The sequence below is a fragment of the Anomaloglossus baeobatrachus genome, chromosome 6 (assembly GCF_048569485.1).
Source record: "Anomaloglossus baeobatrachus isolate aAnoBae1 chromosome 6, aAnoBae1.hap1, whole genome shotgun sequence".
NCBI classification, from domain to species: Eukaryota; Metazoa; Chordata; class Amphibia; order Anura; family Aromobatidae; genus Anomaloglossus; species Anomaloglossus baeobatrachus.
The window spans coordinates 95,914,769-95,931,093 of record NC_134358.1 but is presented as its reverse complement, the minus strand read 5'-3'; the positions used below and the strand labels follow the sequence as shown (position 1 = coordinate 95,931,093).

General features: G+C 46.4%; 1 protein-coding gene across 3 annotated transcripts in view; it reads right to left on the bottom strand.

Moving 5' to 3' along the window:
- Nucleotides 1-16,325, bottom strand: part of LOC142244085 (E3 ubiquitin-protein ligase RNF31-like) — a 75,275-nt gene that overhangs the window by 42,522 nt on the left and 16,428 nt on the right. For 2 of the 3 annotated variants that reach the window (XM_075316276.1, XM_075316279.1), the window contains exons 4-5: nt 9,550-9,620; nt 5,722-5,892 (exon numbers count right to left, since the gene is read on the bottom strand). In XM_075316276.1, coding sequence (XP_075172391.1) covers nt 5,722-5,892; nt 9,550-9,620 — 242 coding nt within the window. The remainder of the gene's footprint in view (nt 1-5,721; nt 5,893-9,549; nt 9,621-16,325) is intronic. The other variant, XM_075316278.1, reaches the window with a different exon arrangement.

The window sequence follows — 16,325 nt, the reverse complement described above, 5'->3', positions numbered from 1 at the left end:
GTCCATTTTTCCGCCAGAATTCTGCGGCTCTCAGATTGACGGCGTGGCTCTTGAGTCCTGGATCTTGACGACTTCTGGTATCCCTCCTGAAGTCATCTCCACTATGACTCGGGCCCGTAAGTCTTCCTCCGCCAAGATCTATCACAGGACTTGGAAAATTTTCCTGTCCTGGTGTCGCTTTTCCGGCCATCCTCTCTGGCCATTTTCCTTGCCGACCCTTCTGTCCTTTCTACAGTCCGGTCTGCAGCTGGGACTGTCCCTCAACTCTCTTAAGGGACAAGTCTCAGCTCTGTCAGTGCTGTTCCAGCGGCGTCTCGCCCGGCTGGCTCAGGTCCGCAACTTCATGCAGGGCGCGTCTCACATCATTCCGCCTTACCGGCGGCCCTTGGATCCCTGCGACCTTAACTTGGTCCTCACGGTTTTGCAGAAACCCCCCTTTGAGCCTCTTAAGGAGGTTTCTTTGTTTCGGCTTTCACAGAAAGTGGTCTTTCTAGTGGCCATAACTTCCCTCAGGAGAGTCTCTGATTTGGCTGCGCTCTCTTCGGAGTCACCTTTTTTGGTTTTTCATCAAGACAAGGTGGTTCTCCGTCCGACTCCGGACTTTCTTCCTAAGGTGGTCTCTCCTTTCCACCTTAACCAGGACATTACCCTACCTTCCTTTTGTCCGGCTCCTGTTCATCGCTTTGATAAAGCGTTGCATACTTTGGATCTGGTGCGTGCGCTCCGGATCTATGTATCTCGCACCGCTGTTCTTAGGCGGTGCACCTCTCTTTTTGTGCTAACCACAGGTCGGCTCAAGGGCCTCTCTGCTTCTAAGCCGACCTTAGCCCGTTGGATTAGGTCGACCATTTCGGACGCCTACCAGTGTTCTCAGGTGCCTCCCCCGCCGGGGATCAAGGCACACTCGACCAGGGCTGTCGGTGCCTCTTGGGCTTTCAGGCACCAGGCTACGGCTCAACAAGTCTGTCAGGCTGCCACTTGGACTAGCCTGCATACCTTTTCAAAGCACTACCAAGTGCATGCTCATGCTTCGGCAGATGCGAGCTTGGGCAGACGCATCCTTCAGGTGGCTGTCGCCCACTTGTGAAGTTAGGTTCTGCCTACTTCTTAGTTTTTCGGTTTATTTCCCACCCATGGACTGCTTTGAGACGTCCCATGGTCTGGGTCTCCCATAGGAACGATAAAGAAAAAGAGAATTTTGTTTACTTACCGTAAATTATTTTTCTTATAGTTCCGTATTGGAAGACCCAGCACCCTCCCTGTTGCCTGTTGGCACTTTCTTGTTCCTTGTGTTATCACCGGCTGTTGTTGTTGACAGAGTCTCCGGTTGTTCCGGTTCTTGCTCTGTTTTTATTTGTGGGTGGCTATTCTCCTTCAGCTTTTGCACTAAACTGGCTAGATCTGGATCTCCATGGGGTGTATAAGCTCAGAGGGAGGAGCTACACTTTTGAGTGTAGTACTTTGTGTGTCCTCCGGAGGCAGAAGCTATACACCCATGGTCTGGGTCTCCCAATACGGAACTATAAGAAAAAGAATTTACGGTAAGTAACAAAATTCTCTTTTTTCATGAACTGAACTCAAAGATCTAAGACTATGTGCGCACGTGTGCGTATTACATGCAGTTACGCTGCGCTTTGTAGCGCAGCGTAACTGCATTCGTCCTGCGTCCCCTGCATAATCTATGGAGATTGTGCAGGAGACGTGCGCACGTGGCGTCTTAGAGCGCAGCGCTTCAGCTGCTGCCTGAAGCGCGCGTTCTAAGAAGTGACATGTCACTTCTTCCGTGCGCTTTGCCGGCAGCCCCTGCTCTGTCTATGGCAGGAGCTGCATGCAGAGCGCACGTTCTCTGCGGCACCATGCGCTTCAGAACGGAGCTTTTCAGCTGCGCTCTGAAGCGCACCTTTTAGGTGCGGTGCAGAGCGCACACGTGCTAACATAGCCTTAGACTTTTTCTATCTCACATATGTTGTTCACAAATTTGTCTAAATCTGTGTTAGTGATCACTTCTCCTTGCTGAGATAATCCATCCACCTCACCGGTATGGAATATCAAAATGCTAATTAGACAGCAGCATTATTCAAAAGGTGTGTCTTAGGCTGGTCACAATAAAAGGCCACTCCAAAATGTGCAGTTTTAATGTATTGGGAGGGTGTGGGGGGTGGGGGTAAAAAAAAACAGTCAGCATTTGGTGTAACCACCATTTGCTAGTCCGCCTTATGTCCTGTACAGTGAAAAGCAGAATTCATTCATGTAGAGAACACCGCTCCAACATGCCAGATGCCATAGAATGTGAACATTTACCCACTCAAGTTGGTTAGGATGTTGAACGTCAGTCCGGTGGAGGCCATGATGAGGATGACGAGCACAGGATGAGCTTCCCTGAGATGGTCTCTGACAGTTTGTGCAGAAATTCTTTGGTTACGCACCGATTGTTACAGCAGCTGTCCGGTCTCAGAAGATCTTGGAGGTGAAGTTGCTGGATGTTGAGGTTCTGGGTCGGTGTTGTTACACGTGTTCTGTGGTTGTGAGGCCTGATGGATATACTGTCAAATTCTGAAATGCCTTTGGAGTCTGCTTATGGTAGAGAAGTGAACATTCAATTCATGGGCAACAGCTCTGGTGGCCATTCCTGCAGTCAGCATGCCATTTGTATGCTTCCTCAAAGCTTGCAACATCTGTGGCATTGTGCTGTGTGATAAAACTGCACATTTTAGAGTGGCCTTTTCATTGTGACCAGCCTAAGGGGTGCTTCACACACAGCGAGATCGCTGCCGAGATCGCTGCTGAGTCACGCTTTTTGTGACGCAGCAGTGACCTCATTAGCGATCTCGCTGTGTGTGACACTGAGCAGCGATCTGGCCCCTGCTGCGAGATCGCTGCTCGTTACACACAGCCCTGGTTCGTTTTCTTCAAAGGCGCTCTCCCGCTGTGACACACAGATCGCTGTGTGTGACAGCGAGAGAGCGACAAATGAAGCGAGCAGGGAGCAGGAGCCGGCGTCTGGCAGCTGCGGAGGCTGGTACCTAAGATAAACATCGGGTAACCAAGGTGGTTACCCGATATTTACCTTAGTTACCAGCCTCCGCAGCTCTCACGCTGCCTGTGCTGCCGGCTCCGGCTCTCTGCACATGTAGCTGCATTACACATCGGGTTAATTAACCCGATGTGTACTGTAGCTAGGAGAGCAAGGAGCCAGCGCTCAGTGTGCGCGGCTCCCTGCTCCCTGCACACACAGCTAAGCGGTGTGCGCTGGTAACTAATGTAAACATCGGGTAACCATACCCGATGTTTACCTTAGTTACCAGTGTCCGCAGCTTCCAGACGCCGGCTCCGTGCAAGCGCAGCGTCGCTTGCACGTCGCTGATGGCTGGGGGCTGTTCACTGGTCGCTGGTGAGATCTGCCTGTTTGACAGCTCACCAGCAACCATGTAGCGATGCAGCAGCGATCCTGACCAGGTCAGATCGCTGGTCGGATCGCTGCTGCATCGCTAAAGTGTGAAGGTACCCTAAGGCGCACCTGTGCAATAATAATGCTGTCTAATCTAATCTAATCTAATATGCTGATTTGGCATGAGAAAAGGTATTGGTGTATTTTTTCAGCATGCTGCGTTTGGCAGTATATCGGACGTTACGTATCCATTCAAGTCTGTGGAAACAGGGAAAAAATTGGACTACGCTCAGATGACATCAATGGAGAAGATGGAGAAATTAAATTCTCCGCCTTCTCCACATCATTGAGAGAATAGGGTCACAATAAACTGACACTCAGCTCAAACTCTGATCAGAGTTTCAGCTGAGTTTCATTAGCAATTGGCCCGATTCTGTCGTATAAGAGAATCTACAGCCGCATGAGTGAGGCTTAAAATGAAGGCCCTGATTTATTAAGAATGCCAGTTTTCTTGCAGGTCTTGATGAGTGGGTGTAGTGGAGTCAGACGCTGTTGATTCATTAAGATGTGCACACCCCTTCAAGAATCTGGAGCATTTGACTAGTGGTGTACACCTCAAGCACATCTTACTCCAGTCAGCAACTGGAGTGAGATTTCTGGCATAGGGAACGTCACAGCTCATCATGAACTACACAAGGTGTGGAGTCACTCCACTGCCATACCCTGTCCCATCCCAACGCCACCAATTTGGAGGAGCTGGGAGAAACTGGCATGAAAACGCCAAAAGTTGAAACATTTCTAAGCAACAACTTGAGCCAAGTCTTTGTGACTTCTGACAGAATTCTGGTGAAATTGCTTTGATGAATTGGGGCCTAAATTCTCTTTTATTGTTGCCAATAGATATTGAACAGTAGCCCTAGAGGAAAGCCAGCAATGCAACCACAATAACCCTCTAAAATAATGTATTGCATCATTAAAAGAAGCTTATGCAAGAAATGGGCTAACTCCTGAGTAATGAGTCTGATCTCCAGGCAGATAGCGTTTACCTACTTAACAGCTGATACATGCTGCTGAGCCGGGGTCGCTCCCGGTGGGCCCCTCTGCTCCCCCTGTAACTACCTGACTGATTTAGGAGATTGTGAAGCTACTATGGGGTCTTCTGATAATCCTGTTTACTTTGCTACTGGGTAGCAAGAACTGATGCTGAACTGCCAGTTCCAGAGAGACAGGACTGAGAAAAATCAATTTTCTATTTCCTTGCTTTGTAAAGTGAAGGAAAATAATTCCTACGCCACCTCTATAGTATTGTTATGGATAAGTGCCAGCTCTGAGAGTCTAAAATTGTGAAATCTAATTGTCGCACCCTGCTGAGATCTTCGGGGGATCTGGGATCAGAAGGTCACAGCGTTTAGTTGATCGCAGATCCGTTTTAAAAACTGTTCATCATCTATCCTGAATGGGAGCGTATTAAATTCCATACAGTGCTGAAGGGGTTAATGTTTCTTTTCTTTCTTGCTGAGACTGATGTTATTCTCAGCTTCAGTCACTCCCTTCTGTTATATAAACCCACTACTCGCTCTCTTTTTTGCCGGCTATAGTTCATTTCTATGCTGACTCGTGAAGGAGTTGTCTCTGGAGAAAGCTGTGGTTCTCTTTCCAGCAGGATTTGGTGGAGTCTTTCTCAGGAGAAGAATTGGAGTTTGTTGTTTCTGTCTCTCATTAAATTAGTAGTAAGACTAATGTCCTGCTGGCCTGCACACTAGTCAGGGCAAGTGCAGGGTCAACCAGGGCCTAGGCACATGATCGCACACAGGGAAAAGGCCCCATCTAGGGACGTTAGGGAGCGCAGGAATCAGCCACAGGTGAGTTAGGTAGGGATCCCTCTCCCTAGTGTCAATGTCTACCTTTATATCTTCCCTGGCATACCCCTCCTCTTGCACTGCACGACAGGTGTTCCCTCACCCCGGCATGACACTGATTATGGCTTCACGCACTTCACCGAGTTGCATATACTTCTGTGCTACCATGTAGTACTACGTTTACTGAAAATGCCTTTATAACACGTTACCCAATGGTGTATACTAGAATTAGATATAAAATCAATGTGTAAAATCAGAGGCCATGGACTAGCAGGAATCTGTTTGGCCATGAAAAGGAAGCCAATGGCTAGTTTTTGTCCTGTGTTAGATTAGTGTTATAAATCCTAAATCTTGCGATGGTACCATGAAACTATGTGACACTCCACACAGTGCATTATTATTTTTAGTAATTACTATCATTGTTTTGTTCCATTTGCTTCATATTGTTGCATTTAGTAATAGAAAAGAAGTAACCTTTGAATATGGGTATTGCTCACAGCAAATCTGACACTCGTGTGACAGGTACTGGTGAGCGGAGCTGTAATCTGGGCAGGAAGAAACTGCTTCTTGTATATCCTCCATTCTCCAGGAGCCATAGTTGATCTTACATAAATCTTCATAGATTCTTTGTTTCTTTTCTAATACCTGGGTTTGAAAATGACAATAATTGAGTATATTTCCAGATTTCTTTATGTTAGGAATATGGTAATAATGGAAAAAAAAAACATAATAATAGTGCTAATTACGAAATGATTGGAAACTGCAGGCAAAATATTGTGTTGAAAATAAATGGAACACAATTGTATAATTTAAATGGAAAAAATACTGTTACCTGCTTATGAATTGTACAAAAAATTAAAGGGATTTCTAGGAAAAGTATTAAATTCTGCAGTTGTTCCATTCATCTGCAGCGAGACAAATCCTAACTGTGTGCACTTTTCACACAGTCAGGATTATGCTGTTTCCCTGCTGTAGTGATCCTCCACTTATATGCAATTTGCATACTTCTGGTCACATGTGAAGCAGCTTCTTTTCCTACTATTCTCAATATTTAGGAATGAACACTAAGGCGGGCTTTACACGTTGCGATATCACTAGCAATTGCTAGCGATGTCGAGCGTGATCGCACCCGCCCCCGTCGTACATGCGATATGTGGTGATTGCTACCGTAGCGAACATTATCGCTACGGCAGCTTCACACGCACATACCTGGTCGGCGACGTTGCTGTGACCACCGAACAATCCCTCCTTCAAGGGGGAGGTGCGTTCGGCGTCACCGCGACGTCACTAAGCAGCCGGCCAATAGAAACAGAGGGGCGGAGATGAGCGGGACATAACATCCCGCCCACCTCCTTCCTTCCGCATTGTCGGTGGAGGCAGGTAAGGAGATGTTTGTCGCTCCTGCGGTGTCACACATAGCGATGTGTGCTGCTGCAGGAACGACAAACAACATCGTATCGGCAGCAGTAACGATATTATGAAAAGGAGCGACGTGTCACCGATCTATGATTTTGACGTTTTTGCGATCAGTGATCGTCTCTCCTAGGGTTTACTCGCTGCAATGTTGGTAACGGCGCCGGATGTGCGTCACTAATGACGTGACCCCGACGATATATCGTTACCGATGTCACAACGTGTAACGCCCGCCTAAGTGTCTTTCTCAAGCGTAAAAACCAATGTGGCCAATATACAGACATAGACACAAACATGGTGCAACAATGCTCTGCAATTAATGAATAAAATAATTCCACTATTGCAACACATGTAATGAATGGATTACACTCTTATTAATAAAAAAATATGGTTATTGAGTACCTCACTTTATTACATGTGTAGAATAGTGGAATTCCTGTATTCATTAATAGCAGAGCGCTGTTGCATAGTCTTGGTATTAAGGCCGCTTTACAAGCTACGATATCGCTAAAGCGATGTCTTTGGGGTCACGGAATTTGTGACGCACATCCGGCCGCGTTAGCGATGCCGTTGCGTGTGACACCTATTAACGATTTTGAATCGTCGCAAAAACGTTCAAAATCGCTAATCGGTGACATGCCCCCCTAATCTCAATTATTGTTGCTGCTGCAGGTACAATGTTGTTCGTCGTTCCTGTGGCAGCACACATCGCTACGTGTGACACCGCAGGAACGAGTAACCTCACCTTACCTGCATCCCGCCAGCAATGAGGAAGGAAGGAGGTGGGCGGGATGTTCGTTCCGCCCCTCCGCTTTGATTGGGCGCCCGCTTTGTGACGTCGCTATGACGCCGAACGAACCTCCCCCTTAGAAAGGAGGCGGTTCGCCGGTCACAGCGATCGTTGCTAGGCAGGTAAGTATGTGTGACGGGTGTTAGCGATGTTGTGCACCATGGGCAGTGATTTGCCTGTGTCGCACAACCGATGGGGGCGGGTACGCACGCTAGCAATATCGGTAACTATATCGCGGCATGTAAAACGGCCTTTAGTGTGCATATTGTACAGTTGTAGGATTTTGGAAGCTACTGAGAGAAGGAGTGATTGCAGAGATTCATGCCTGGAACTTAAATCCCCTTTAACTTATATTTCTGACCATGACAATCACTGTCGCAAAGGATGCCAACACAACTGGGCACGTGCAAGAATGCTTCCTTGGACATATTCAGTTGAAATGTTTTGAGGAACAGAGAACCACAAGCTCCTTTCTCTACAATAACTAAACATACCACCAGCCAATCTTTATTGTGAAGAACACACATTATTAGTTTATTGAAACAAGTGAGGGGAGGACAAAGTTACTGTAGGACGGGGAACATTATTACAAAATGGGGGACATTACTGAAGGATGGGGCCAAGAAGGGGGGCATTATGAATACATGGCCGACATAATTACTAAATGGGTGCCAAAAATGAGGTACATACATTATTAGTTTATGGTAGCAAGTGGGGAACAAAATTACTGTGGTGTGGCGACAGTATTACAGAATAGGGGATATTATTGCAGAATGGAGGACATTTGTTAGAGAAAGGGTACATGATGGGGACACTATAATAAGATGGGACATACAGTAATTATTGCATGGTGGCCAAACTGATGAGCATACATTAGTAGTTTATAAGAGCAAGTGGGGGACTTAATTACTGAAGGAAGACAGAATAGGGAACACTATTACACCTATATGATATAAGTATACTACTGTATATACACTTATATCATCTACGAAGCTTCTGTGTATAATATCACTAGTAGTCACCAGTAGCTCTATAGATCATATAAGTGTATATAATGCTAGTGTTAGCTTTGTGGATTTTGATAATGAGCAGTATGGTGGTAGTAATCAGTAACAGTGTGGTAGTTATATGTGGTCTGGTCATGGTCTGGTGGTATTTATCCCTGCTTTTTTTTGGAGATATCTGCTTTCTTTTGGGGATGTTTGCTTTCTTTCATGAAGAGTCCTGCTGTAAGGCCCCGTGACACACAGAGATAAATCTTTGGCAGATCTTTGGTTGCAGTGAAATCATGGACATATTGCTCCATTTGTACACAGCCACAAACCTGGCACTGATTGTCCACAATTTCACTGCAACCACAGATCTGCCGCAGATTTATCTCTGTGTGTGACAGGGCCTTTATTTTTTAACCTTTTTGTTGCCTGGACACTTCCTAATGGAGCCACAACTAGGGCTTATTTTTCGAGTAAGGCTTTTATTTTATGCATACTAAAAAAAGCCCCCAAAATCCTACTAGGCCTTTTTTTTGGCAAAGGTCTTATTTTCAGGGAAACAGACTACTATTTAGAAGTGTTACTTAGAAAATGACCTTATTGCTATGTCTATTATGTGATTTACATATTTTATCTGAAATCTTTTTTTTTTTTTTTGTGGAGGTGGGGCGTGAATACATATATCTTTTATAGGGTCTAGAAGACTACAGGGACCATCTGACCAACTGGCTGGGGAGGGTCCAGGTTCCAAATTTTGCACCAGGGCCCATAGGACTCAAGTTACGTCACTGTTTTTGACCCCCTTTATTTATATTTCCACTCCCTCCACTTCTGTACTTGGTCTGCCACCGGCTGTTTTGATGATATAAAGGAAAGTCTTTTTTCTCTAACTTAATTGAATAGCTAAGTTTTTAAGATTTCTAAGAAAATGATATGACTTTTCTTGTACACCAGACAACCCCTTTAAAAGTATTGGTAATGTTAATATAGCAGTATTTATAAATACACAATAATGTAATCTATAACATGACATTAATTCATAATGATTAGTATAAAGATGAATCCAGGGTATGACAAGGCCGCATAAAAAGAACAGCACAAACATACATGTAAGCCATTTGTTGCTTCATCTGTCTTTTTCTTGGGAACGTTACTGTTTGGAATCCTATTGCCATTTTCTGTTGGATAAAAAGCAGAAATAAATACTTTAAACTTTCCGAGCTTTTTATTGTTAATTTATTCTGAAAAGTGTAATGCCAAATTTTCTAAACTGAACATGATCCATCATTTAGTTTTCATGATTATTATTAACTCATACTGCACGCCGCAATATTTGTAACTTTCAAAATAATGGAGACAGTAAAAACAAAAGGGGTCGTGCACGTGTGTGAACCTGATCTGGTACGTTACCTATAGCAATGTTTCGACTTTTGTCCCGTGCATGTTTCGCTCATGATAGTTTTTTTCACATCCTAATTTACTAATATCTTTTTGATATTCCTTATGTCATTACTGTAATTTTGCATTTCTACAGGTGCAAATTGTAAACTAAAGAATGAACACAATAGCACATTGTATGCAAAAAATATATGCAAATATTGAATATTTAACATTTAAACTGCATTACAGCTATATACAGTGGCATAATGACAGCGGTCGCAGAGATTGCGACTGTGACCGGGCCCAGCAGGGTTAGGGTCCCATCGCCCGCCCTACAGAGAAGCAGCCAGCTCCACTCTGTAAGACAGGAGCTGCACTGTTCAGTGACAGACCACGCGGCCGCTATAGGGCCTGTGAGTTAGGGGGGACCACTTCCAGCAGCGGCACCAGACCCTCCTCACCCACGGGCCCTCGCCCGTCATTGCACAAAGCATTGACGAGAGAGGGAGTGGAGCGCCCTGCTCCATCCTTTATCATTCTCCCCCTCACACTAGACTTAGTGCAGCAGAGTGTGGGACACTGACCAGAGCAGTGGGGCAACGATTAGAGGTGAGGACGGCGCAGCAGGGGAACAAGGAGAGGGGAGGATGGAGCAGCGGGGGAATGAGGAGAGGTGAGTATTTTTTTTTTTCTTTTCTTCAATGATTGAGTACACGGTGGCCAGAGGCCTATAGGGGTGTATTAAATGGTATGTGGGCTGCATAATACAATATGAAGGACACCTTATACATGGACTATGGGGCTGCATTATAATACATGGAGGACTATGGGAATGCATTAAATGGTATGGGGACTGCATAATATAATATGGAGGACTATGGTGCTGCATTCTAAAACATGGAGGACTATGGGGCTACATTATAATACATGGATGTGTGGCACCCCTGCGGCTCCAGTCACCACAGGGTACTGCACCTCATTTAAGGTGCAGTATTCACCTCGGGTAAAGGGGGGGGATTAATCATATTCCATATTTACACTTTACATACAGCTTAGGAGCCTTCTCACTGGGGAGCTGGACTAGGGTAGGCAGGGGGTTGGCCATCGTGAAGCTTGGGACTTTCCGGTCACTAGGACAACCACCTGGGGGGCGGGTTCCACTTGGGGTAAAGGTAGGAGCAACTCACACACACCCGGCAGTCAAGTCGGGACTTCAGTTCTGGCGACACGACACCACTTCTCCTTTTTCTTCTCACGAGGCCTTAGGCTTGGAATGGGACACTCAGCCCAGGTCCCCCCTCTCCTGAAGGGACACCCCTTGGATAGGACACTTTCCAAACATCGGTGGCTTCTTCCAACTTATCCGAGGTCGATGAGGCCCAGCACAACGTGCCTCCCGTGCAATACAAGGACAGTGAGTAAAGACACCTGGAACCGCAGCAGTCGACTCGGACTCTTATTACCGGCGCCCCGCGCTTTGGCACCGACAGCCACTGCCATTACTACTCCCCTCATCAGCCTCCCTGGGGCCCACTCCACCTGTGGTGGGTGAAACCATCTTTGCTGCTATTACCATCCGCCCCGGAGGACAGCTACAGCAGCGGTGGCTAATCCCCAGCTGTGTACCGCAGGTGGCATCACGACAATCGTCCCACTACACCCCCCATCATCTCTTCCCATTTCCCTTTCCGTGGACACCTCGGGGTCATGAAACCGGGCAGGCCACCCGTGATATCCCCCTGACCCTTCGCCGGTCTGGCGACGAGTAACCCCCCAGGCCCTGTGGGTTGATCCACTTGGCATCACGAACAGGATAATGTGCCCGGACAAGACCTGGGTACTGTGTGCCTGTACTGGACTGTGTTAAATGTATTGCTTAAAAAGGACAGTCGCCATTGATTATTCTGCGCGGGAAAAGAGGGGGTATGCCATTGTGGGTGGTACCCGAAAAGAGTGCGAAAGTGTGGGTGGAGCCCAGAAAGAGCGCAAAAGAGAGGCCCACTGCCAGAAACCAGCAGGAAACCCTGTGCCTGCAAAGACATATCCAGGGAGGAAAGAGACCAAACCATCCCTGTTGCTAGAGCTGCAGCATTGACCCCAGCTCCAGTGCTACCATTTACCATGCCATTTTTTCCAGTGACAACGTGGCTACTGCAGTATTCCGGGGAGGCATATACCCTGGCTGACTTCAAGGAGAGACTTTACAGTTTATTCCGGGTGTACCCTATGACGAAAGACCAGAAAGCCAGCGTCCATATTGGCCAATTGACCGGGGCAGCCAGACAAGAAGTCAAGTTCTGGCCGGAGACCGATAAGAGAGTAGCAAAGGACATTTTGATCAAACTCAAGGAAACCTTTGATACCCATACAACAGCTGAGATAAAGATGCGGTTTTACGGATGCAAGCAAAAGGTGCATGATAGTATTTGGGACTGTGCTTTAAATCTTCAGGAGAGCTGTCCGGCAGGTGGAACCGGAGGAGGTGAAAGATGAGAACCGCCTGCTGACTGATCAATTCATCAAGGGGCTTCTGTCCGACGCCCACCAGACCCAGCTGCGTATTGTGTCCATTGTGTGAGCCGGATCACAGCAGCGTTGTACTACAGCAACCAGGATTAGTACCAGCTACACCAGTGCGGGTGGGAGCCACAGAACACACAGTGGGTGAGGACTCCATCAATGAATTGCGGCTCCAGATCCTGGAATTGATCAAAGGTATAACTACTCTGACCAAAGCGGTGCAATTTACACAAGGGACTCAGCAACCTGCAACCATTGAACTGGCTTCCAGTGCTAATGACCTTCCTTGGCGGCGATGCACGAGAAACCCGCTACCACAAGTCCCAGACCGGTACGATGCCGACGGGCAGCTGATCTGCCAGCGCTGTGACAAGGTTGGACACTTTGCCCGGGGATGTCCCTTGAGTGCCCAGAGCGAGAGGGCTGGGACTAGCTCTCTGGTACCACTAGCAGCCAAACAAGAATAACTGTTTTACATATGCAAAGGTTGATGTTTTATTGCATGATGATACTGATAACCGGTAACTGTTGAAAATGTTTGAAACTGTTGATAGTTGGTGCCTCCCATAAAGGAAAGAATGTTATCTGTTATTGCATACTAAAAAATTGCGGTATACTAACTTTGTTTGTTTACAGCCCGGGTGTGCTGCCATTTGCTGTGGGGAAATGTGGCAACCCTTCGGCTCCAGTCGCCCCAGGGTATTGCACCTCATTTAAGGTGCAGTATTCACCTCTGGTAAAGGGGGGGTTAATCACCGGTGTTCCACATTTACACTTTACATACAGCTTAGGAGCCTTCTCACTGGAGACCTGGACTAGGGTAGGCAGGGAGTTGGCCATCATGAAGCTTGGGACTTTCCGGTCACAAGGACAACCACCTGGGGGGGCGGGTTCAACTTGGGTAGAGGTAGGAGCAACTCACACAAACTCGGCAGTCAAGTCGGGACTTCAGTTCTAGCGACACAACACCACATATTTTCCTTTTTCTTCTCACGGTGCCTGCGGCTTGGAGCGGGACACTCAGCCCAGGTCCCCCCCTCTTCTGAAGGGACACCCCTTGGATAGGACACTTTCCAAATACCGGTGGCTTCTTCCAAGTTATCCGAGGTCGACAGGACCCAGCACGGCGGTGACCGGTGCCTCCCGGGCAATACAAGGACAGTGAGTAAAGACACCTGGAACTGCAGCAGTCGACTCACACTCTTAATACCGGCGCCCCGCGCTTCAGCGCCAACGGCTACTACCACTACTACTCCCCTCATCATCCTCCCCGGGGCCATCTTTGGTGCAATTACCATCTGCCCCGGAGGACAGCAACCACAGCGGTGGCCAATCCCTGGCCGCGTACCGCAGGTGGTATCACGACAATCATCCCACTACAACCCCCATCATCTCTTCCCATCTCCTTTTCTGTGGCTACCTCGGGGTCACGAAACCGGGCAGGCCACACGTTACATCCCCCTGACCCTTCACTGGCCCGGCAACGAGCAACCCCCCAGGCCTCATGGGGTGCTCCAGATGCCTATCGGGTGCATTAAATTGTATTGGGGCTGCATAAGATAATATGAAGTACTAGGGGGCTGCACTATAAAACATGGAGGACTATGGGGCAGCATTATAATATATGGAGGCTTATGGGTGTGCACTAAACAGTATGTGGGCTGCATAATACAATATGAAGGACTATGGGGGCTGCATATACTATATGGAAGGCTATGTGGGTGCCATTGTAGCATTTGGAGAGCTGCATACGAGGGTGGACAAAGATAAAAGCATGGATGGGAAAGTTTTGTGCTGAGGGAAAAAGGCTCTTTCCCCCAGCACCCAGCTTTCCTATGCTCTGATATCATGGAAAAGTTGGGTGCTGAGGGAAAGATGTATAGCAGAGCATTTGGAAGCTACAGTATGTGCTGAGGACAAGATGGATATCAGAACATAGGGAAGCTGGGTGTTCAAAGAAAAAGAGATTTCAGATCATGGGAAACCCAAGTGCTGAGGGAAAGAGCCAAGTGCCAGCGACACTATCCTGTACCCTGAGTGTTGGTATCATTATCCCGTACCCCGAGTGTCGGTCTACGGTGTGGGGGCCCATCAAGCTCTAGTTAAGCCACTGGCTATATAGAATATAGTTGTAAAATGAAGATACTAAGAACACAAATTGGTTAATAAATTACTTGGGAGTAAACACATTTGGTACATTTTAAACTCTCCTTTTGAAAAGCCTGAAACCCCTCATGTGCTGAGGCATATTTTAGAGTGGGGTTTGCTTTGAAAAACGCATAAACAAATTGCTCATTAATACACTTTACAGGGAATCTGCCACCAGGTTTTTGCTACCTCATCTGAGAGCAGCATAATGTAGACAAAGAAATTCTGATTCCAATGATATTAACTTGGTTTACTGGGTGCAGCAGTGCTGACACAATCTGAATTTTTAGTTTTAGTCATATTTAGTCATGGCTCTCTATTGAGATTGTACGTTTCCAGTGAGGTGTCAATCAAAGGAGGGGGTGTGCCGGACTGCAGTGCACATGAGTTTCTAGTCCTGTAATGATAAGAGTGGTGCTGCTTAAAAAAAATATCAGAACTATGAGCTATGAACTTGGATCAGTTATAATCATAATGATTTATAATGGTTTTACAATGTATCCGTAAAAAATATTGTCAGTCCTTGATTTTGTGATAAACCGTCCAGAAAAGATAAACGTCAAGTTGGCAACCCTGACTGAAAGTTACCGTAGTTAGGTTCAGAAATATTTGGACAGTAACAAATGTTTTGTCATTTTAGCTCTTTGCCCAAACATATTCAAGACACAGTTATATGATCAATATGGGTTTACAGTGCAGACTCTCAGCTTTAATTTGAGGCCTTCACATCCAAATTAGAGTAAGGATTTAGGAATTACACATCTATGTAGCTGCCACTTTTTCAAGGGACAGAAGGTAATTGGACAGTTTTCTAAAACACTCTTGAATAGGCTGCATGGGTTATTCCCTTATAAATCCATCATCACTTAAGCAGATAAATGGTCTGGAGCTGATTCTAAGTGTGGCATTTGCACTTGGAAGCTGTTACTGTGAACTCACAACACGTAGTCAAAGACGCTCTCAGTGGAAGTAAAACAGACCATCATTAGGTTGAAAAAAGAAGAAATCCATGAAAGAGATAACAGAAATGTTAATCATGGACAAATCAACAGTTTAATACATTTGCCAAAAATAACAATGATGACCTTGGGAACTCAAAAAAGATCCGGACGTCCATAGAAGACAACAGTAGTGGTTGATCCAAGAAAGCTTTCCATAGTGAAGAAGATCCCCTTTACAACATCCACCCACATGAAAAACACTCTCCAGGAAGTAGGTGTTTTATTATCTAACTCTACCATAAAGAGAAGACTTCATGAAAGCAAACACAGAGGGTTCACCACAAGGTGCAAACCATTAATCAGCTTTAAAAATAAATACAAAGGCCAGACTAGACTTTAACAAAGAGCATCTAAAGAAGGTGCCTAGTTCTGGAGAATAGTCTTCCCCCGTGGTCCCCACATAGCTTCTCATACAGCCAGATCAGATACCCGCACTTTGCACTGACGAGGGGCAATCACCCCGAAACACGGTGTCTGCAAATTGGGGTTCTGATCTGGCATATATCCTAGGTCATATGAAAAGGCTTGTTAAAAGGCCATTTTTGATTTTTAGGATCGCTACTTCCAATAGGTGGTGCTAGAGTTTGTCTCCTTTCCTGGAGAGACAATTTGAATAATTCCCAGAGGGGCATTGCATCTATAAGTCCCCTTACCACTGGCAGCCAGACTGGTTTGTCAGGTCTCCATAAGGAGAATAGTCTTTCCCCATGGTCCCCACATAGCTTCTCATACAACCAGATCAGATACCCATACTTTGCACTGACGAGGGGCAATCACCCCGAAACACCATGTCTGCAAATTGGGATTCTGATCTGGCATATATCTTAGGTCATA